The 25,000-nt window shown below is 36.1% G+C and overlaps 2 protein-coding genes across 3 annotated transcripts in view; one reads left to right on the top strand and one right to left on the bottom strand.

Annotated features, from left to right (window-relative positions):
• The window catches only part of LOC136847102 (AH receptor-interacting protein-like), a 756,409-nt gene that overhangs the window by 117,999 nt on the left and 613,410 nt on the right, over positions 1–25,000 (top strand). The window lies entirely within an intron of this gene.
• The window catches only part of Shal (Potassium voltage-gated channel protein Shal), a 387,602-nt gene continuing 372,758 nt past the window's right edge, over positions 10,157–25,000 (bottom strand). Inside the window, exon 5 of the mRNA XM_067118408.1 lies at positions 10,157–23,942. Coding sequence (XP_066974509.1) covers positions 23,442–23,942 — 501 coding nt within the window. The 3' untranslated portion in view covers positions 10,157–23,441. The remainder of the gene's footprint in view (positions 23,943–25,000) is intronic.

The raw sequence follows: 25,000 nt of genomic DNA, 5'->3' as shown, positions 1-25,000 counted from the left end.
GGACTGTGGAACAACCTCCCAGAGGATGTCGTGCAATTAGAACTTCAGAGTTTCAAGCGAAGATGCAATGCAATACCACCTTAATACTATTCTCCTTGTATTTTAATAATTTATTTACATTTTTTTTAATGTGTTAATTTATTAATTGGTTTTTTCTGTTTTTGATAAGTTATTTTTTCGTTCTGTATTTCCCATTACCTCCAGTAACTTGTTTCGAATGAACGCCATATCTTTAGAAGCTTGAATTTCAAGTCAGTGGCCCCTGAGGGCTTGTTCTATGTGAATAGGGTTCATCTTCTGGATAATAATAATAATAATAATAATAATAATAATAATAATAATAATAATAATTATTATTATTATTATTATTATTATTATTATTATTATTATTATTATTATTATTATTATTATTATTATTATTATATTCTTGTGGGGCAGTGGACATCGTAGCTAAGCGATACAACACTCATCTCGCGTATTCTAGGTCTATGGTTCGAGTCATGGCCCACCGTTCATCACTGAAATGTGTGCCAGCATCTGGTGGGGTTAAGAAAAGGCTTTCCATGTTCCCAGAGAACTATTCTTAAGCAGAGCAATTCCAGCCATATTACCTTCGAAAGTGATGCATTGTGCCATGAGAAATAAAGCAAGCATTCCAGTGTACTGTGGCTGACGGTACTTTGATCATGAAAATTAGGAGAAATTTGTTGAGAATCCTTTACTGACTTCCCTTGGAGAGTATCAGTCGGTGCGACGAGGAGAGGCGCGTTAGATAATGTCAGTTGCGTGCATACTGTGGTAATTAATGTTTGATGGTGTAAAGGTAGCAGACATACTTGAGTAGCGAGAGTCCTGAGTTCAGATATCCAGTGAAGGTTATTGTGGTGCTGTAGACATTTTCCGAGAGCTATGACTGTGACAAACGTAGCTGGTTGTAACGGAAACTTATAAATGATACTGGTGATCTGTCTCTTCTCTATGGGGTAGCAGTACCTTTTCATTGTTTTCAGGGAGGGCTTCTGACTAAAGCAGCTAACACTTCTGGGGAACTTTTGTAGGGATAAAAAAGCAACGTCCTATTTTACCATATTTTACTCATTTTGCGTCTGTTAATGTAAGCTGTGAATAAGATCTCAGTTAGTTGATGGAGAAATGTATGTTATCATCAACTTCATCGGAGCGTCATCACATCGATTCAAAACATTAACCACAATTGCTATGACAATACCCAAGTCAGAGTTTACTATGTATGTAAATTACCTGTGATATACAGAAAACGCCAACTATTGTAGCCATTTCATCACGCTGTACAGTATTTGTCTATGGAGATGAACTTACAAAGGCCAGGTAGTCGGTCAGTTAGCTTTGTGCCAGTCACCAAGGAAATAGAGTATAAATAGTCCTCAGAATGAAATCTGTCTTCCACATCTGCCTTAATGACCTTAGGCCTTATCCACAAAGACTACTTCAAGGATGAGTCTTTGGAATTGACAACTCTCTAGAGGTAGGTATCACCAACAGTGTGCTTTGAGCGCTGTATGTGGCACCGAAGGTTTCACAGAATCAGTTCGGTCACAGCAGCATGTCTGCTTTTTTATTCTTAATTTTTGTTCTGTGTACTCTTTCTTAAACCGTCTTGCTCAAATTTCCGTGCCTCAGTTGTGAACTAAACTTTTGGGCTACCCATATCGGCGTATAGACTTGTTATTCAATTATAGGGTTACCTTATAATTTAAACTGCTGACATTGCTAAAAAGTGTTCTTACGCCCCATTTTATGCTGATGGTATTTAAAGGGTGAAATATGTCAAGTATATGTCTGTATCTTAAAAGTCTCTTGCATTAACAGGAATTTTCTAAAATGTTCTTGCGTCAAATACACTGACCATGTGTATAAGACGGGTGGCCAAAGGACTTAGTTCAGTAGATACGGTAGAACAGATTGAAGATCAATATTCCATATCTTTAGCGGTTACCTGTGACACTTCCAATTATTTCTAATTGTACACCTCCCATCCATATGAGATACTTTTTTTCACCTGACGTGTGATGAGGTCCGGAGATTACGCGCAATAGAGTTTTCTGTTGTATTTTTTTATTTACATAGCCATAATGCTTTCTCCATATGTATTAAATCTCTGTGCCGTCGTTTTGGGAGGACAAAGGTTTAGAAACAATATTTCTAAAGTATTCCATTTCTCTTTTTATGAGGTTTTCTGATTCGATATTTTTTCTTAATGACCAAGTCCGGATGATATTTACATCCGGGGACAATTGCAAAGAAATACGGTTTCCATCATTCATCGGCTTCATTTGCTGGGAATTATTTCCGTGAATAAACGTCTTTTTATATCTTTTACTCAAGTTTAGCTGAGTAATACAGCAATTTACCTCTTCACTGGCCCCAGGAATGTGGACATAAACATCAAGACTGCGTCAGAAGCCTCCATTAGCAGCTGTTCGCTTTCACACTTGGCGATATCGTTACTTATAAAGAAAAAAAAGAATAAAAAGAGCTTCGGGGATTTTAGCGAGAATACTTATTTTTCCTTCGGATTCTGTTTGTGGACTGGATGCTCATATACTTTGTAACTGATGTACAATATTTTGGAAATCTCACGTGCTTTCTGTTTAGTTTTGGACCTCTTTAGGTTTTGGTTTAATCTTCTGATGATGGTGTCGAAATAACGTTTTTTTGTTTGTGTGTGTGTGTGTGTGTGTGTCTGTGTGTGTGTGTGTGTGTGTGGTTCTGTGAAAGGAAAAATTATATAAATTAAAGAAAAAAATATTTGTTTATGCTTATGGACGCCTTCATTAGTGACTTGAAGATTTTTTTAGTTGAGCTGTTGAAGTGCAAGGAATGATGTCATAGCTTATTTTATACTTTGATTCGGCTTCTTAATTTGACATTTAAGTCTCTCAACTGTATTCCCGTTTTTTCCTTAACTGTTTCGCCGTACATTTTTTTTATTATTACACCGATACTTATATCTTGTATTTTTTTAACACTCTTCCTTAAGTGTTTTTTTAACATCTTACCAATCGGGAAATGAACCTTGAATTATCGAAGACATTTTTGTATTTGCCTTTCTTATTTTTTCTGGGGGTGTGAAGTTTCGGGATATTCTCTGTCTGTTTTCAAAAATGCTTTAGTGATTGATTCCTACTAGCATTTTTAGTCATCTTTGGGCTTTCCTTTTTCCTTTAAGAATCGCATGCAGGTAAAAATAAACTGTGGAAGATTACGAACAACTAGGAATTTGCATCACCAAACCAGAAAGTTAATTATTGAATTATAAATAGTAACATTAAGAAAAAATCGAACAATATACCAATCCTTTTGAAAGAAGGCGTAACTTATATATGTGAAATTAGGGTTCTTTTGTAGTATTTTAGGGATTTCAGAATCAAGTGTTGCATGAAATACGTCATAATTGACACGTTTGATCGTGATGTCAGTATTAATTTTCGTAAGAATGATGGTGGCCTTATTGCCCTGCGTAATGTTTAGCATGGGTATTGTGTACATGTAAGAAGTGAGTGTTGTTTGTTGTGTGGGCAAGTAGGCGGGTAGTGGGGAGTAGTAAGGGGCGGACGAGCTGATGCCTAACATTTCAGATGTTAAGTACTTTCAAGCTGTAGTAAATTCTGATATAATTTTTTTTTTTTTGGGGGGGTGGTGAAGTTAACTCGTTAATTGTTACGCATGACGTCTAATAACGCTTATGGATTTTTTTTACTGATTATTTTTAACGCTGTCCTCTAAAATGTCATATATAAAGACTATAGTTCTTATATTCACTCGATACGGGTCAAGGTTATTCTTGAAATTCTAAATCACAGTAGATAAAAAGTTTCCAGCTAATCACAACAGATTTAATCAGTTGCGAGTTCTACGCGTTCACCTTAATCCTTCCTACCCTTTTGAATTTTGAGAGCGCCATCGAAGTTTTCTAGAGTTATTATCCCCATAGGTGGAAGTATATTGATTACAATGTTAGGTTAAGATAGCCTAATTTTTAAATTGTGTATATATGCATATATGTAGAATATATATGTATGTATATGTATATATATATATATATATATATATATATATATATATATATATATATATATATATATATATATTATATATATATATATATATACACAAATATATATAACTATATATATGTATATATACAAAATTTAAAATAGGCTATTTTAACATATACACTATATATATATAATATATATATATATATATATATATATATATATATATATATATATATATATATATATATATATATATATATATATATATATATATATATAAATTACAGCTTGTTTGTGCGCATGTATTACACTTATCTTGTTCGTAGACGGCCTTTTCTGAAAGAAATGGAAATCTTTCGGATTAGCCAGTATAAATTTCCTCCTTTATCCCAAGATGCAGGAAACAGTCGTGTTGATAGTTTCTCATTTATACATAAGAACCTCTCTCTCTCTCTCTCTCTCTCTCTCTCTCTCTCTCTCTCTCTCTCTCTCTCTCTCTCTCTCTCCCGAAGTGGGGCCGTTGTATATAGTATCTTGGCTCTTAAAGTTGATGTAATGGCCCTCCACGCGTACAACAGCAAAGTTATAGGCGGCTTTTCCTTTGCCTGTTTTTTTTTTTTTTTTTTTTTTGTTCCTCTTTCTTCCGTAAGATTCTCTCAAGGCGTTTGTTCAGATGCGTCAGAATACAGCGCAGGCTGAAGCAGCGGATAAAGGGGATGTGTATCCTTTGTATCCTGGGTTTGTTGTACCTTTCGAATACGAGAGGTTTCCTCTGCTGGTTTTACTCATCTAATTAAAACTTGTGGGTGAACGCTTTTGTTTTTACGTCATCCTAGTTTTGAAATTAAAAGCTTAGCTTCACGTTGCGCCATTCCTTAAAATCTCGTAATTCGTTGACCATTATCATTTTCTTGCCTTTTATCATTTCTGTTTCAGGGTTTTAACTTGTACTTTCCTTCACTTTTTGGGGGGAATATCGCTAAAACAGACCTTTTCTTTTCCTTCTGCTTTTACTTTTACTTTTTTTTTTTAACTTTAATTTTTTTTCCCATGTAAAATCGCTAAGGTGGCGCATAACCTTTTAGCAAATTTATTACTTCCGAAGCTTAATTACTGAGTGTATGTCTTTTTGAGGAAAAACTATAGTGTAGAACCGATAAGGCTGTGCAGAAGCTAAATCCTTTTTGGAAGAAAAAATTTATTTTATTGTGTAATAGCAGAGTGTGTATATATATCTCTTTTAGGGGAATCTTAGTATTGTCGTTTGCACGCTTTGGAACTTTCAACCGAAAATCTGGTATTAGTTTAGCTAGGATTTTGGAATTTGTAATGAGTGAATTATAATAAGCTCTCCTTCTTAGAAAGTAGAACAATTTCCACTTTTTCCTTTTCTCTATAATTGTGAATTACTTTTAACTTTTCTTAAAATAATACGTTTTGTAAAATATTTTACCTGTAAATATCATCATCTTTTTACGTCGTGTGGAAACTTGGCAATGTTGGGCACGAATGAAGAGGAAGCAAATAAGTTACCATTTCTTACATTCTTTTTTTAGTTTTCTGTAAAAGAAAACTATTGTGCCGGCTTTGTCTGTCCGTCCGCACTTTTTTCTGTCCGCACTTTTTCTGTCCGCCCTCAGATCTTAAAAACTACCGAGGGTAGAGGGCTGCTAATTGCTATGTTCATCATCCACCCACCAATCATTAAACATACCAAATTGCAGCCCTCTGGCCTCATTAGTTTTTGTTTTGTTTAAGGTTAAAGTTAGCCATAATCGTGCTTCTGGCAACGATATAGGATAGCTCATACAGCATTATACCGAGACCAACAAAAGATAGATCTGTTTTCAGTGGCCTTGATTATACGCTGTAGCGGCTGTACAGAAAACTCGATTGCGCCGAAGAAACCTCAGGGCATTTTTTACTTGTAATTTGTTCTGCTTTGTTTTGCCTAAAATCCATTGAAGCTTTATGAATGAAAATTTACAGCGAACTGACTTTTTTCCCCTCAAACTAAAATGATGTTTTTTCAGATGAAAAGTTTTTTTGATTATCAAGACAAATTTCATTTATTTATTTATATATTAACTTATTTATTTACTGTATTTATCGAAGGGGATCTTTCAGGCCCTAACAAGGTGACAAGATAATTTCAAACTATTAGCGACACCTTCAGTTGCCCAAAGGAGTCATCCTTTCACCAAGAAAATATTTTTTTATTAATCTTTTTAGTTTTCTGTAAAAGAAAACTATTAAGATGATTTTGTCTGTCCGTACGCACTTTTTCTGTCGCCCTCAGATCTTGAAAATTACTGAGGCTAGAGGGCTGCAAATTGGTATGTTGATCATTCACCCTCCAATCATCTAGTCTCAGTAGTTTTGATTTTATTTAGGGTTAAGGTTAGCCATGGATCGTGCTTCTGGCACCGCTAGAAGTCCAGCCGCCGACGCATCTTGACATGACGGCATCAGGGGAGCAACTGAGCGCTGCCCGGTCATGGCGGAGAGTTTCACACTGCGCCACATCGAGAGTTTCATACAGCATTATACGCTGTACAGAAAACTCGATTGCGCCGAAAAAACTTCGACGCATAATTTTTTAATTTTTTGTTATTATTATTATTATTTTTTTTTTTGCTGTGGAAGGTTGGGGTTTTGGTGTTGGGGTCCGTAATAATTTTTCAGTCATTTCAATATTCTGTTAAAAAAACACGGACGTGGACTTCAAATATGAGACACTTCATTCGTACATTTTCATCTCTGGTATCGTCAATGACACTTGATTCATTAGCTCCTTTAATTGTATAGTTGTCCTATCCGCCTTTAAATGAATATATTTCCTTTTTTTTTGGCAAAATTCCTTAGATTCTGTAGCCTTGTCGTGTTCATCTTTTAGTAAATGTATATCTTTCTTTGTGAAAATTCCTCAGACGAAATTTATTTCATGCTCACTTAATAGTGTACTTGTTTGGCAAAATTCTTTGGATTGTGCAGTTCCATAGTCCACAGCGACATTACCCTCTTCATTATTTTTCTTCCTTTTCCTTTTGGATTTTGTAAGTGGCAATTTTCTAGCTACAGACTCTGACCAGTTTAGCTCTAGATTGAAGCCTACTTTTTAGACCCGCAGTGCTTATTCCACAACTTAATTTCGCTATTTAAAAAAAAAAAAAACATCAATAAAATGGATAGCTCTGAAGGCTTTTAGAGAAACAGAAACTGATTCTTCCAAAAGTAAACGTTTTTAAAGTTTTCTTCATCATTAAGAGCGGTTTACTTCATTAACATTCATTGTTTTTCTTGAGCACCATTAAATAGTTTTCACACCAGGAAATGTTTCTGTGATGTGGATTCAAATGGAGGATTCCCGTTATTGAATGATGCTTACCGAATGTAATGGGCTAGGTAGAAGCAGTAGCCGTAGTAGGGTAGTACCGTCAGTGCACCTCACATGGTGCACTGTAGGCATTACTCAAGGTTCTTTGCAGCGTCCTTTCGGCCCCTAGCTGCAACCCTTTTCATTCCTTTTACTGTACCTCCATTCATATCCTTTCTTCCATCTTGCTGTCCTCCCTCTCTTATCAATTGTTTCATGGTGCAACTGCGAGGTCTTCCTCCTTTCCTCCTGTTACACCTTGCAAACCGTTATACTCTCAATTTCCCTTTCAGCGCTGAATGACCTCATAGGTCCCAGCGCTTGGCCTTTGGCATACATTCTATATTCCATTCCATTCCATTCCTAGGTAGAATCAGTGGGTATAAAGATATATGTACTTCAGTGTATTCTTCTGGTTTTGAATTCTAAGTGCTGATTTCATTGGGAATTTTTGCGTAGCAGTTTTTATAAGGGCTAGCATATTAGAATGCGCTGGGTCTTTGTGGTAGGTGATGAAGTCTGCGAATATAAACAAGCTTTCCAAGGCACACTTGTTCAAGTAAAATGCCAAGTTAACAATATCAAGGGAAGCTGAGAAATTCTAGTTGGAGTTGTCGATGTATTGTTTGGGGGAAAGGTAAGGCTTAATGCTGCTGGAAATCCCTTGTAGTTTTCTAGTAAATGCGTTTAGAAACTTTAGAGTATCCTTGCAGGCCAAACCAAATAGCAAAATCTGTAAAGGTCGTCAGAATCTGTAGTGAAGTTGTTACAGAAAAATGATGCTCGACAGCTGTCTTATGTCTTTAGTAGTTCAGTTCATGTTCGTATTTTACAGTTAACATGTATACTTAGGTTAATCTTTCTCAGAAATGATGTGCGCTGACTCTGTTAGGCCTCCTTCTGAGAGACGTGTATTGAATTCTTGTCATAGGTATTGTGTTGAGAGATGATTTCATCACTAGTTAGGGATTTTCTCAGTTTTTGCTAAGACGCTTTCATAACTGGTTAGGGATTTCCTCTGTTTTTGCTAAGACACTTATTGATTTTTTTTTGTAAGACGTGTGCCATTGGTTTGTTAGCTGGCCAACGGAGGAATTTAATGCAGGTAACCGAAGCCTAAGACCTAAGATTTTGACATGAAAGGCCTACGACTTTGATTTGGGAGGAGAAAGTGAAAGAGATATCGGGAGTTCAGTGCTCATTGACCTAGAAGAATTAGAGTTGTTTGTTCTTTAAATATTCTGCAGAATGGTGTCTAAAAGTGTGGCATTCTGTGGCATAATTGGACAGGATAATGAGCTGTCACTAGTTTGAATAAACATGTAGCATCTGTTTTACGGAGTGTATTTTATTTATTTCAGCCTATATTTACATTGTTTTTGCAAAACCACTTTCAAGTTCGCTGTTTTCAGAAGTCTTCCCATTAACCAAAAAATATCTGTATTATTAATTTGTGAACTGAGGTTTCATTTTACTTCTTCTTTTATCTTTATTAAGCTTCCTAACTAAATACAAGGGAAACGAGGGATTTTACCGTTTTAATGATACAGTATTACACCTTGGAAAGCTCGTAAATACTTGGGATATATATATATATATATATATATATATATATATATATATATATATATATATATATGTATGTATATATATATATGTATATATATATGTATGTATGTATATATGTATGTATGTATATATGTATGTATGTATATATATATATGTATATATATGTATGTATATATATATGTGTGCATATATATAATATATATACAATATATATATATATATATATATATATATATATATATATATATATATATATATATATATATACTGTATATATATATGTGTGTGTGTGTGGAGTGTGTGGGTGAGGTTACGTTTGCTTGTTTGTGTGCATTATAGTCACCATTGATACCATCTACTTATCAGATTAGAATTGCTGATTTATGTGAGTACTAGAGAACATGTATGTTGAATTACACCTTTGATGTACGTAATGGCCGTAATAGGATGTACGTTGTATGTAGCAGCTCTATTGGAAGTTTTTAGAGGTTTGTGAACCCTGAGATATTAATTAACGTTCACGGATACGGATATTTTATTAACTATAGGGTGTGACGTTAATTAGTCTGGATTTATTTGTATCAACACAATTTTATATATGCATTCATACATAAATACGTACATTATATGTACTGTATATATACACATATATGTGTGCATGTATGTGTTATTGTGTATGCGTGTCTGTAAGCATGTATTTATTTTAATCGGCCGTTTGAAAATGATGCTCACATGATTCTTAATAATTGTATTTAGTAATATTTAGCTTCCTGGATGCAATATCTTTTATTGCTAGCTTCTTTAGGTTTTAACATTATTTTGATAATTACGTGAATAATCAGTTACAAGAGCCACCAAGAGAAGCAGAGGGGTAATAATTCATGCTCTATATAAAAGGAGTGAAATTTCAAGGTCTTCGCCATGCATGATCCTACAGCACATTCCTCACCTGAAAGATTGGGCAATCGAACAATTTTCACCTATTTTTTTTGTTTTCACTGAAATTCACATCGGGACTTCAAGACAAACCGTACCAAAACTGCGATTGTTTCCAATCGCTCTAAAATCACAGTTATAGCTTTACCACTCAATAAATTTGCAGACACTGTCCAAAGCCACTCCTCTTCGAACTTAATGAATTACGCAGTTGGTGATTCAATCATTCCAAAGGTCATTTTGAATGTGTTTATTGTGTATAGACATACAGAATCAAAATATTTACAATAACAAGTTACTGTCAACATGAAATCGTAGCTAAAGGTCGGCAGACATCATCATCGCCGTCTGAAAATAACATTCCAAAAAAGAGATTGCAAGTGATTTGGGGGTGGTGGTACTATATCCACATGGGAGTGATGGTTTTTTGCAGAGGGTCGTACTATATCCACATGGGAAGAGTGATGGCTCTGCGGAGGTGGTTTGGTCAGCCACCCGCAGCTGAGATTTTCAAGAAAATCCGCGGAACAACATTGTTGGGGGAGACATTTACACGCAGGTAAAAAAGTTAAAGACAATATGGATTTTATGAGATGAAAGTCGAGAACTTAAAACTAAAAGTGAAAGACGACAAATGATTACATTTTTTTCTCTATTAGTCAACGTTTTATTACCTTTTTAATTACAGCCTGCCTCCTGCCTCTAAGGTGCAGTAGTTTTAATACTAACTTATTAGTACAATATGAATATTTAAAAGTATGATTTTTTTTTTTTGACTTGTCTTCTGTCTTGCACTTTGCTGAGAGGGTAGGCCTATGTGGGTTAAACCACGCTTATTCTGTACGCTCGCGCTAAAGAGTACATCGGCAGTCCGCTGTTCATGTACCTGTTTTCTTTAGGGGGACAAATGATTTTGGTGATGAAACAAGAGCAAAAGTTTCTCGTCCCATATCAAACGTTCTCTTGCTGGGGCCCCAGGAAAAGGATGGGAGATATAGCAAAAAACTGACACACTAAACACGCTCTGTGAAAGGAAGCTTTATTTTGTTTTGTCTTAATGGCACTCTCAGTGAGTATTTGGAGTCAACTACAGCATGGATTACCACCTGGAAATACCGACCGAGTCCTCGAAGCGACGAATGAGTCACCACCTAAAAGTGATGGTCGAAATTCATGACGTCAATATACCTACAATTGCATCATTTATATTTTGTCCTCGACCAGTGTAGGGAGTAGGAACATAAACTGGCAGGTGCAAAAAGCAATAATATTACACAACCACACCCAACACGCCTAAAAATTATCATCATCAATCGACAAGCTATGCCTATATATCAGTTCAACTGGAATGTATAAATCGCTCTGTATTTTTTTTATATATATATTTTTTTTTTATTTTTGGCAGATCCTTTCAACCTTGTAAATCGCAAGCAGTTGAAGGGGCGACCTTAGGATGCTGCTGTCTTATCTCACTCACAGTGAATAAAACACCGCTGCAAAATATCTCTATCCTAAGATGATAATAATAATGTAATAATAATAATCTTCACTAATCGTATTTAGTTAAAAGAGTAACCATAAGAGAAATCAGTTTGGGACCCGGCTGATCATACGGAGGAGACAAGCAAACGTTACTGTACAAAAGGCAGGAGATATGTCAGAGATCTGAAATGCGTTCAACGGACATTTAAACGGACGAACACATACACGAAGCTGACAAGTAAAATAAAATCAAAAGTCAGAACGCCGGCGCTTGTGACAGCAGTCTTGCGACGCCAGATGACGTAACCAAGTAGAGCAGATACTTTGAATATATTTTAACATCTACAGCAGACCTGCAGAAAGGTATTATGATAACGATAATGAAAACAAAGCTTCTTCATTAGGCATTAAAGAAGTGTGTAGTTTAAAGATAAAAAGTGAATCACATACAAACCACGGTGTGTATGCCTTGTAAAACTTGAAGATAAAAGATGATAGGTGTACTGATTCATTTAGCTTCATGCTAAGGTTTCTCGTTTTTTTCTTCACAAAGAGAGAGAGAGAGAGAGAGAGAGAGAGAGAGAGAGAGAGAGAGAGAGAGAGAGAGAGAGAGAGAGAGAGAGAGAGAGACTTCTCAGTAAAACTAGAACACCGAACACCGTCACACAAAAAGACATTTCAAAAGTCGCTATATATCACTATCAGACCAGTTTGAACCCTCCACTTGAAGAAGTGGCCCTTAACAACTGAACAACTGTTTACGGACAAAGAGAAATTCATTGGCCTATATGATAGGCAATGCAAAGACCCAAACATATAACGTTTGGAATTAATGTCAACAACATTGTAGGAAACGCCCGTGGCTGATCTTGACCTGTGGCACCCATTCACAGATGGTAACCTTGAAGAAATGAAAGGTCGGATTCGAAGGAGAGACTGCTATCCAAGCCCGGAATCGTCTCTTTTGTAAGTTTTTTTATACACTTAGTTTTATCATGTGTCACTCTTGAGTGACGGGGCGGCTGAGATTTTGTTGCTTCACCCAGCTGCTGCAGACTTCCCTTTGACTTTTTTTTTTCAGCTAATTGCATAACGGAATGAAATAAAGCGTTTGACACTTCCACTGATCATGAAAATCTGAGGAAACGAAGCTGGAGGTCAGGAAATCTAATGGAACTGACCTGACCCTCCATTTCTTGACTCAGTCCATCTCAGAAGAAACATAATTTACATATTTTGAAGCCAAATTGGAAACATTTATACTTTGCAATGGAGGATATCAACCTTACCGTACTAATAATGTCTTAATTTTATTCATGCTCTTCTGATATCTGAGGGCGTTTGAAAGTTGTTTATGTGAAATTAACGAAACCATTAAGGATACTAGAGCAGACATACTCCTTCAGATAATAATGCAATCGTCCGGGAATATACCGGCGTCAATAACCTAGATGTTGTGACGCCAGTTTTTAGTAACCACAAGTCTATCAATCGGTAAATCCCGGAATATACTTGAGATATCTGTACAAATATTAAGCGCAGTGAGGCGTCTTCACGCGTGTGATAAGCGAAATCTCTTAAGTGTACAACAACAAAAACCCTCAGGTAAAGAGGTAGCATGTCCTCGTTAGTAATAAACCGCCTCAAATCTAATTAAAGTTTAGTTTTTAATAAAAAAGGGGCTTAATAAGCACCTTTGATATTTATATTAGTAACACAATGTATATTAATAATGCTTATGTATTCCCTTAAAGGAACATTAAGCCATTCCATTCATAATGCTTAATGTCTACACATTAAACTTCAGTGCAAACCAAAAGGAATCATCATACGAGTGTTTGTATGATGACCAAATGTATGGACAGGAAGGTTTAAGTAAACATTTTCAAAAATCCAGACAATAGCCTCATTAGGTCTAGATTTTGCATTTCGAGTTGAATTGCTGAAGGAAAGGGTGTCGTATTCATGAAAGAAGGAATGATAAATATTTTATATTATATTTCCAAGGTTCGGTGTTCAATATATTTACAATGAAAAAGATCCGAGTAACGTTTTTAAATGCATAACTGTAGCTTCTTGTAACACAGCATTACAGCTCTTTTAGATAAAGCCTAATAACATACGAAAGAATTAGCGATTACGATTATCGACGTACGAATCGCGTGAGTATTGGAAAGGAGAATTCTACAGAATCCTATCGAGTTGATCCCCAACATAGTATCGTACTAGGCTGGTCTACGCTGGATCATACAGTCAGATGATTGATTAAATCCAGTCAGAATCCTCAAGAAAATAATAATAGAATTTCAGTTGATCTTGCAAGTAATTACCTTAACTCTAGAGTATTTGGAAATTTTATTTTAATATACAGCTGGGCATGTTCATTAAAACTGGTACCATCAAGGCAATAGGAAGAAGTCACTTATCATACGGACTTCAGAAGACAAACTCAAGGAATATGTATTTGGAAACATAAAACCAATGCTCGGTTTCCCTTACAACAATTTCCAAACTGAACGTTTTCTTCTGAAATTACAGATTGAACATTTTCTTCTGCACTTAGAGCCAAGCATGATGAACGAAGCATGATGAGCGAAAAATAAAAATAAAAAAAATCGCGAAACAAATCTGACAGATGATAGCATCATCAGATCCCACAGGACATAGTACTAAGGGTTCCTAAAAGAATGGTGATGTCCGAACATCCAAAATCCTACTAAAAATGTTTGTTACATTATTTACACGAGAAATGAATAAACATCGGGTGAACAAGCTGGTGTTCAGATGTACAAAACGAGAGAGAGAGAGAATGTATTCACGCGCTCTGAAAGTTCAGCTTTAAGTCCGTGTGTGTGTGTTTGTGTGTGTGTGTGTGTGTGATTTACAGTTTCCCAAGACTTAACCATCACCTTATATCCATTCGGGTGGAGAGGCAAGGCGGCTACTTTACATCTACTTGCTTCTAATGCATGCTGCGACTACCTTTGATGGCTTTCTACACAAAGAGGCCGTGTGGCAGGTTTCGAAAAGGAACCAAATCGGAACCGACGAAACCCCTCAAAAAAGCGACCAAAAAGTAAAGGAGCGAAAGAAATTCATATTGACCGGAACTTGCTTCGTATTTTTTTTTTCGTATTTTTTTTTCTTCGAGGAACATTTGATTCTGTTAAGCATGGATACACATCAAACACTCAAAAAACTGACCTTTTGGAAAAACTGATTGAGTGGCTTGGAATACGTTATTGATTCTTAAAAAGACGAAAAAAGTTAAAATGAAAATGAAAAGCCTGACAAAAGTATTCAGAGCCTAACTATACGAATATATTTATATACAGATGCATCATCCCACTGCAAGTTTAAGTGTATATTTTGTAAATATAAGACATGGCTTTATTTGCACGCTTTTTTTTTTCTTGTTTAATCAGCCTCTCAGATTCACTATAATTTCATTTTAAGACTATCAAGTAATGCCATACAGTCTAGAAGTACAGTTAAGAACAGCCATGTATAGGTACAGTAGAGGAGAGTAAGGTCACATAGGGCTAATGATGAGTATGATATCCTGGGGGAGTTTTATATGAACGTCTTATCAGAGCAACAACTCTGCTGCTGAACTCGCTTCGCGAAATGTCAGAATCCGCACCAGTTCTGTCCCTATTCTCTTTGGAAAACAATCATCAGGAGACGCGGGTCTAACAACCGCGAGCTAATCAACACCAAGACCAGAGAAAATAAAATTAGAAAAGAACGATGTCAACAAAGATATCTTATCTGTCTTTCACGGAGTATATCCGACAAGGTCAGATGTTACGTGAATTTACTCTTAAGGTTTTTATTATTGACTCAAAAATATACGTATGTATTATTTCCGCATTGCAGTACCGATGCGAAACATTCTTCATCTGTGACTCTGGACAACATTTTCGGTGTCTCCCAACGGGACATCTTTTTGGTATAGTATTTTTTTTTTTCGTTTTTTTCTTTTTGTTTTTCATTAGTATCGGAAGGAACAAATTCACTTACACCAGAAAGGCAACCAAAGACAATAAATTGGACAAGGACCAATGGTCAGCAGCGTTAGTTCTGCGGCGCTCTCTAATCTTTAAAGTTGTTGTGACGCCAGTCTATATATAAATGAAGCAATCAATCAGTCAGTCAGTAATCTCTAATCTTAAATACTTAAGAAAAAAAGTGAAATTCCTCAATACTGTGTGGTATCTGAAAATAACTATACTTGGCGATTTGCTAATCCTGCAGTGACACTCATCAACTTAAAAGTAATTTTGTGATGACGAAATGTAATTTCGAAAGGTAAACGATTACCTCAGAGGGTTTCTCAATGTCCTTAAAATATAAATGTCACATCCGACAGGTGTAAGGAAGGTGTTGAAGGGAGGCGTCTCAGTCGTCAAGTTTCTGCGTCATTTAACGCTAAGGATGACGTCGGAAGCCTCTGCGCATCGGCGACGGAAAGAAAAAGAGGCGGAACGGATGTTGTTATGATTCTGGATTGCGTTAACTTGTGCGAAAAACAAATAGCTTCTTGTCCTTGACTTTGGGATTCAATACTTTACGTTTTTGTTTTATGTCAAATAAAGATAATCATTCATTATGGCACAGCAGACTTATATCTTATCCATTTCTTTCTTTCATCCTTTATTAACTTTTTTTTTTGCCGAGAAGGTCTTGAAGAGGATTTACTTGGAATGAGGTGCAGGGGGTGGGAGCGGGAGGGGGGAGTGTAGAGGAATGGGGGAGGGGGTTAGGGGGGTGGTCACCGGCAGGAGAGGCCTTTCAGAAAAGAAAGTCTGGAGTAGAAGGAAGAAGACGGATGTTAGTCATCCATTTTTATAAACGAGAACTTTCGAGGATGGCGATGACGTCGTCATCATCTCATCCATTTCATACAACGAACGGTACGATAATTATCAATAATTTTCTTTATTTTTTTTTTCTTCTTATATTTCCGTATACAAGAACCGTCACGTGATAAATCTCTGACTAAAATATCAACAACGCAAAACATAACACATTTATATCAACAACAACATCTGAAAAAGGACCCTTTGTGTAGGACTACGATGATGATGATGATGATGAAGGTGATGAGGAGATTGACGATGAGTCGATGATGAGCGTGGTGATGATGATCTTAAAACCGATAGTTGTTTATTTATATATATAGCAATCCATCAATCTCTACCATTAGCCTTAACTAAAGCCCAACGGGGTTGACCCGTTAGGCGTAACAAAATCAAATAATAGATATTTATATTTGGTCTTTTTTTTTAAACGGCATACGAAAGCTTAGAAGCCTCTGAAGGACTACACACTCGCCATCGTTAACATACGAAGGAGAATACCATCTTAAGTGAGGAACTACTGGAGCGCCTTTGATCAAGAACGACAATAATAATAATTATTAGCAGCGAGTCGTGGCGTATCTATGTAAAAAAATACGATGTCGTTAAACCCTAAAATGAAAATGGTCGCGTACCAACTACGACGGGAAGAAAAAGGAACGAACGGGAATAGCACACTAAAGAACGCATTCGCCTCTCGTGAAAAAAAAAGGCTATAGAGAGAACACTGTCGCCGCTATTTGAAATCGCCTTATCCTAAGAGTGCTAATGAGAAACCTTGTTGGCAGCTTGCCAAGAGGAAAAACCCTACGGCTGGGGAGTGAAAGACAGAGCGATGCTTGACACAGTCGTTCAATCATACGAGGATATTGCTGATTGAAGGCCGCAGAAACTTCCCAAGTTTCTCATTCAGAACGAAGAAGAAGAAGAAGAAGAATAAGAGAGTTGAGTTGTCATTATCTTTATAAGCTGGAATCCCGGGTGACAGGATTAGAGCCGAACTGAAATCTATTTCACAATACTTGGAAAACGTGGAAATTCCATAAGAAGAGAAATATTTAAATAATAATTATTTGACGTAACAGCTACCCAACAGAACTCTGTATAACCTTATCTGGAAAATAAGAGAAACGTTAAGATAAGAATATGTGAATGACTTTGTTTGAGGAAAGATATTATATCAACAAAGGCAAATAGTAACACGATATATCTCGGAAAGGATCAAGATGTCTAGAATAACGATTAATTCCCGGTGGGACTATCATACATTTACATCTCACGTGGATGTTATGACGATGCAGAAACCTTACTTAAATTAACATTAGGCGTACCAGGCGTATTTGAAGGTCTCATAAGGCAAGTGCATAGGGGCTAACAAGTTGAATGGTCATTCTTTAAATACAGTTCAAGGCAGGTTGAAATTATACGCACTAAACATTGCAACAGCCTTCCTTACAGCAGCCGTTGAATTTCCCAACAAAATAAATCATGTCAATGAAAATTCCTTGTAGTTTGTGGTTTATCAGAAGAGGAGGCAGAACACGCCCCGGTTTTTCAGTTCTGTACACAGTTTCATGGCAAGAACGTTTTTGTTCCAATTCAGGACTATCTTGGGCCGCAAGTTTTTCAACATGGTAACTGTTCCTTATTATTTTGTGAACTGAAATCCTCACTCTTGGAAAATAATTAGCATGAAAATAAATTTCAGTAAGCATCTTGTATTTCTTTCATGAGAGATGAAAATACTTGCATGAAACCAAAGAGTGGAAATTTTCCCGTTTTTTTTCTAATTATGAGAACGTTTATGTACTTTTCATCAAATATTCATTATTTCTCCGGTGCAGTCAAACCTCGGTGAAATGTAAGGTTATCTATAACTTTTGCAATTGACTTGATGCACTGGATACCGGAAAAGTATAAAGGAATCAAAGCGTAAGCTATAAAGGTGTACAAATTATGAGATCAGTTTTTTCACCAAGATTGTAAATATTAAATAACAGGAGATTTTGTCATTAGTTAAGCTTCATATTCCAACATTCAATTATTTTTTTCTAATAAGTAGTATCTTATTTTGACGTGAAGGAAATTCAAGTTCATTTTTAATACTTGTGTCATTTTGGGCCATTCTCAGGGAAATTAGCAGTTCAGCTTTAATAAAGAACTTTTATAATATAAAAGACAATATCTTTATCGTTGAAACAGGACTCTTATTAGTGGAATGATACTTGTTAGTTTTCATTCACAAAATATTCCCCAGGAGCTGGTTGTTCAGAAAATCCTTATCCAGAACAGAAAATGCATGCTCTAATTTCTTTTAGATGAAATCATTGCACTTTTTGACCTAATGCAAGCAAAAATGTAGATTTTTTTAACCTACAATTACTGACAAAGTCAGTTAAGCTCAGAACAGAAGTTATCTTAACCAGAATTTCCCTGAAACTGTCCCAAAGACGGCACTCAGAAAGACAAGTACAGTACAGCGGTTTAGGATGAACAGTTATCCACAGAGGACATTAGTAAGATCGTTTGAAAGGTGACAGAGACGAACCAGACCGATAGATTTGCTGGATCATTAGTCAGTATTTTCTAAAGCTTTGCAGAGACGATCCATGGCAATATATCTTTGGAATAAGTATTATCTATTCGGTTTTTTGCAAGGATAGAATTTTGGCGCTAAATCTACTTTTATGTGAATAACTTTGATTTCTCGAGTGACTTAAGACTGAAATATGAACTACAGTATATTACTCTAAGAAAAAGTACAACGCTGATAAAATGGCAAAGAACCAAAAGGACGATCACGCAGTTAGGAGGACTTCAACAAGTCATTTACAATTCACCCATATCCATTCGTTACGAAAAGGAGAAAAAAAAGCGTTTCATTGAGTTCTGTGTCAACAAAGTGTTTTTTTTTTTTTTTATAGAAATCCCTTTCAAGTATAAACGGCCAGAAGAAGCGTGCTGTTTTCGTGTGTTTGTCACTATCAACCTTTTTGTTTATGTTTATTTTTTTTGGCACATAACTGTTTCATCTGAGTGTCGGGGCGAACGCAAACTACGTAGGTAGACTACTACACCTGACCTGTGTCCCCCAATTTCAGCACGACGCTGACCCTCCCATCGGAGAGATTCTTTGTCTTCCGAAGTGGCCCTCTCGGTGAGTCTGTTTCGTCGAGTGGACTGAGAGTCTCACTCTCTAAAAATGGAAATTCCCCACCAAGGAACCAACTTTGAAAAAGCGTAGTTTAGAAGTAGTGGATGTGTGAGTGTCTCCATGATGTACAGAGATGTGGTCTTGCTATTCTGTGCAGAGTCAGTCGAGGCTGTTTAAAGACGAGAGAGAGAGAGAGAGAGAGAGAGAGGGGGACGTTGTTATCCTTCTTCGCGTGAAGGGTCGTACTGTAATTGGAGGAGAGTTGTCGTCCCGTAACAAGATCTTTGCCAGAAGAGTGGTACGTGGGATCTGCCTTATATATGGAGGTATCGTATAGTTAACAAATCATTGCATAGCTGTAAAACTTTCTTTAAGTACAACAATATCCAAGTTTAGCACACCAAGTATGGAGTAGGAGGTAGTCTTACGCAATCGTGGTATGCAGCGTGAAAAAATGACTTGTGTGTGTAATGTAAATCGAAATTTGGGAGAATCTTCAGTAGTAAATATTTCTTTCTAAGTTAGAAATAAGAAGTTAATATTTTGGCGTTCCTACACTTGCGTGTATAAATATACATATCTTTATATCTATGTATGTACCGCACACGCATGTGTATATATATATTATAATATTGCGTTAATTTATCCATTTACATAATGAACTGATGAATTATTAGAATGTATAAATACGTGTATAAACTTTGGTGTTTGTATAATAACCTTAAGTGAAATAAGCTGTCTATATATACAGTATAAGCACGTATATGTATATGCGTGTATATACATGTACATGGATACACTCATATATGTAAAATGACACAACTGTGATCAGACCCTGCACATTCTAATATTTCCTAACACTATGAAAGTGCTCCAAAAGTAGCCGTGGGAATGAAGTATGAAAAAAAATATATAAAAGACAAACGTGACATATTCACCATGATTAAGCCAAAATCGTTCATTCAACAAGTCCGTTTCCTCTGCTTCTCTGGGATTTTGCGTCGTGAATGCTCAGTACTCGAACGCGTTAGTAAGATGACGCAAAGTCAACCAAAATAATATACATAGTAAGTCGACGGCGTCACACGAGATTGGAGTTGAACTCTATCGCTTATGCTTAGAGGAGAATGAGCTTCTTACAGCAACGGAATATAACGTTAACGTCGAAATGGTTTTTCGAAACTTAGGTGTTGGTGCTTAAAAATTACCCTCGTTTTTAGTTTTGATTATTCGTGTTGATTCGTTCATTTCGCTCTACTCAAAGGGGTACATATTGGAATGGAAACTAAGTTCATGTTACTCTTCGTTATACCCAATTTCCCAACCTCTTGTTTATCGTCCTTTTGTGATTTTTTTCCACCCTGTTTTTCATCTTTTTTGTAATATGATAATTCCAGTGTATGTCCTCTCATTTATAAACCTGTTTGGTTGTTGTTGTTGAATTTAAGAGACATCCCTCGTACGTTTTTTTGAACTCATTTTTAGCTTCTTAAAAGAACTTAATGGAAAGCTTCATATTGAACAAAACGAGGGGGGTGGGGGGGATTTACACCTCAATAGAACTGGAAGTAATTGTCAGGTTGTCGTTCGTCACAAATTTTAGGTAAAAGTGGGAGGCACATTATTATTATTATTATTATTATTATTATTATTATTATTATTATTATTATTATTATTATTATTATTATTTCAGTCTCTCATGTGTCTTTTTGGAATCAAATCTGTTGAAAATCTGAATGGAGGCGGATGGTTTTTTTTGGCAATCTCAGTTTCGGTAATTTTGTCATTCATCGAAGTCTTCTGTCTTGAAATGAGATAGATTTTCAGTGTTTTATTTTTACTATGTACTGTATATAATTCTTGAGGCCAAATAAGTAAATTCTTCGACAAATTAAGACTGCTTTGTATATTGCTGTACTTATGTTTTGTGACGATCGCTCCTTACTCTTATTTTCGAAAAATGTTTCGATAGTATATCAAGGTGAATGGATTTGACGAAGATTTCTTCAAAATAAAAATAAAATATTATTATTCAAGTTCAGAAACTGACCTCGTGACCATGTTCTACCAATGTTTTATTTTTTGTCACTTTTTGCCACTGTGACCGAGTTTACTCAGTTTAAAAAAAAATATTCGTCTAATTAAAAAAATCGCAAAAAAACTCATTAAAACGTTTTGATGTATTATCCCCCTCCCCGTCCTCCACCCCCCACCCCAAAAATATGTCTCATGAATTTACGAACAACGTTCGATCCAAATCATATCGTATCAGGTATCATAAATATTATATCTGCATATAAATGATGAAAAAAAAAAGCATCTGGGGTACAGAGTCCTGTTAATCATGCGGGCTATATTTCAAGTGAGATCGTGACGAAAAACATACATTTGATAGTCCAAAATGTGCTGAATATTCTTAACACTAAGCTTGAAGAATAAAAAATTCACAACAGTATTAACATCACATCAGAAAAATTCAGTTATTTTTTTTTTGTTCTATCAATATACCTTGGAGGCTTAGGATAATCCATCAGTGCCTGGAAGCCGAGTCACTCACGCCTGCTGCTGCTTGCACCTGCATTTTCCCAATGCACGTACACAGAGGACAAGTACATATATACACACACGAAGGTCTGCGCGCTTGCAGATGCATTGCAGCACATCACAAGAAAATGAATAAATCAATAAAAAAAAGAGACGAGCTCCTTGAACGCACTCTCCCTTTTTCTCTCGCACACTTATCAATAGTAATCATAACTCTATTCATAATTATTCATAATTATAGCAGAGGATCTGGCACTCTGTCATCCATTATGCTTATTACATGTTTTCAAATACAAAGGTATCAAAGGGATATCATAGAGAATCTCTTACTTAAAACAATAAGAATCGATGGATGTATCTACATGAAAAACCATCACATAGAAAAATCAAGGGAAAAGAGGTCGTAACAAAACGGATCTATTCATATATATACATATATACACATATATACATCCGTATATATATTCAGTACGTATATATATGTCTATATATATCAGTGTTCTTACCTCGTGAAATTCATAGTGGCAAATGAGATAGCAAGGAGATAATATTACACCTTAGAAAAATCCGTACACTTTTTTTTTATCTCGATGAAGATGGATTTTGAATTGAAGAATATTCTTGTATACATACCTATATACACATATACATACATAGATGTATGTATATATAGACATATATATGTACATACATACATATATACAAATATTATATATATATATATATACATACATGTATGTATGTATGTATGAATATACGAATGAATGCATGTAGGAAACAGATTGCGGTGATGTCGTTTTTTATGGCAAGACGAAGATGAGGTAATTGGTGGGATGTCGAAATGATTAATTATTGATAAAAACTGATAAATCTATCAGAAAATTTTCAATATATGTGAATAGGAAAAACTCCTGGTAATCAGCAGGGATGACCGGGTTTAATTTGTGTGTGTGTGTGTGTGTGTGTGTGTGTGTGTGTATGTGTGTATGTGTGTAGGTTACTCAGTCGTTACAAATGTGCAGGATACAAAACGAATGAAGACATGACAGGGAACTGTATAAAATACTTCTAGGTCAACCTTATTTTTTTTTTAAATAGCTTTGATGAAATAGAATTGGGCAAATCAACTGGGAATGACAGACTCCGCGTAGTTCTTACATAACCAATTGATGAAGGTGATATATGTATATGTATATATATATATTTATGTATTTATATACTTTTTATAATTCCACTACACAATTCTTATTAATGACTAACACATGGACTAAGGCCAAAGAATGTTCTCCCACTTGAATATTTTCTCATTAGAACTTATCAGCCGAGTGCAATGGCATCAGGTCTTTTTTTTTTTTTTTTTTTTTTACATTATTTACGGTATATTTATTTATTTTCTCTTAGAAGTCTTTGCATGACTTTCATCGTATTTTTCTCACGCTTCCGTTTTCGTGACTCGCAATTGTCTCGTATTATGCGGATTAAAGTGAGGATATTCTTAACACACCCTGGTTGGAGGGGGACGACACGCCTAAACTGGGCGCCGGAAAGTCACTGTCGCCGTTCGGCGATGGAGTGGGCAAATTGATAATGGCCGTGGTGACCGTGGTCGTCGAGTTCGGCTTACTAACGGCCACGACGCTGGGCTGCGCGGCCCCTAGGCTGCTGCCGCCCACGCCCACGCCCGTGCCTCCGCCAGAGGAGGAGCAGGAGGTGGTGTTGGCGACCGTCGTCGTGTTGGCGTTGGAAGTGGCTAAGAAAGTCGGGTGGGGCGGCGATCCGGATTGCTGCTGCTGTTGGTTCTGCTGCTGCTGCTGTGAAGGCTGCTGCTGCTGCAAGGACGCCCCCCATCCGCTGGTGCTCTTGTCCTTGGTCATGTTGAGGAAGGTCTTGTCCCGGACGTGGATCTCGTTCAGTTCCTCGTCATATCGGCCGCGTTCTGAGCCGCTGCCGCCGCCGCCACCGGTGGCGCCGCCTTTACACTGGAAGAACACACAGAAACCATCCGTTAGTCCGTGATGTGAACGACGAGCAACCTTCGGATCAAAATGAAATGAAATAACAAAAGATAAAAAAGGCATTCCGACATCAACAAATTAAAAAAAAAAAAAGAATAATAGAATCAACAGTGAAGTGAAATCATCTTTTGATCACTTGACGTTTTTTTTATGATTAAGAAACAAATGAGCCGTGATCTGTTGGGAATACCTTTACTTGTCATGTGCACTGCAATTGAAAATCACAATTTTATGCAAAGACAGCCAATACTTACATTACTTTACTCTTCACAATAAAAACATGGTGTTGAAAAAAGAGATACATCTTTTAAAAAATAAAAAAATAAAAATATTTATGTATATTATATCTATAAAAACAAGACCATGCACAAGCAATAATATAATAATTGGGTGAAGAATGTCAAAGCCTCCTGCATGTATAGTTGGAAATGCTTTGTTGCCAGATGAATAATAATGATAAGTATCAAATAGCTTTGGCATGCTTCATCAAAAAATGCAATAACTTCTATGAATACCTCTAAAACCTTGAAACGAAAATGCTCGAGGAGAGAGAATAAGAGAGAGAGAGAATGAGTGAGGAGGAATAAAAAAAAAATAATAATAATAAGGTATTCAAAACACACATGGTATTCCTCAAGATGTAACTGAAGCAAGTGTGTCTTAATCTACATTTGAAGAGAAATGATTCAGCATCGGTCAAGTTGGAGCTAGAGTAGAAAAAAAAATATTCGAAGGGAAATTGAGAAAAAAAGAGGACTACCATCATCTCGGATTGCGAGCTCAGCATTTTTCGTGCCTCATGTCACAAAGTGAGAAGACATTGTAACAGTGGGATGAGGCTGCTAAAGCCTAATAATATGTCAAAAAAGGAACATAAAAAATCAAGAATTGGTTCATGAAGTACGAGACGTCTACCAAAAGATGTCAATTTCCACGAAATCAAAATTGAGATGGAACTGAGCAAACCAAATGAATAGGTTGAAAGCCCATGATAACAGATATACTAAGTAAAAATGAGTAGG

This window comes from Macrobrachium rosenbergii, chromosome 16, assembly GCF_040412425.1.
Source record: "Macrobrachium rosenbergii isolate ZJJX-2024 chromosome 16, ASM4041242v1, whole genome shotgun sequence".
Taxonomy (NCBI): Eukaryota; Metazoa; Arthropoda; class Malacostraca; order Decapoda; family Palaemonidae; genus Macrobrachium; species Macrobrachium rosenbergii.
Note: the sequence above shows the minus strand (reverse complement) of the source record. Positions and strands in the feature narration are given on the sequence as shown.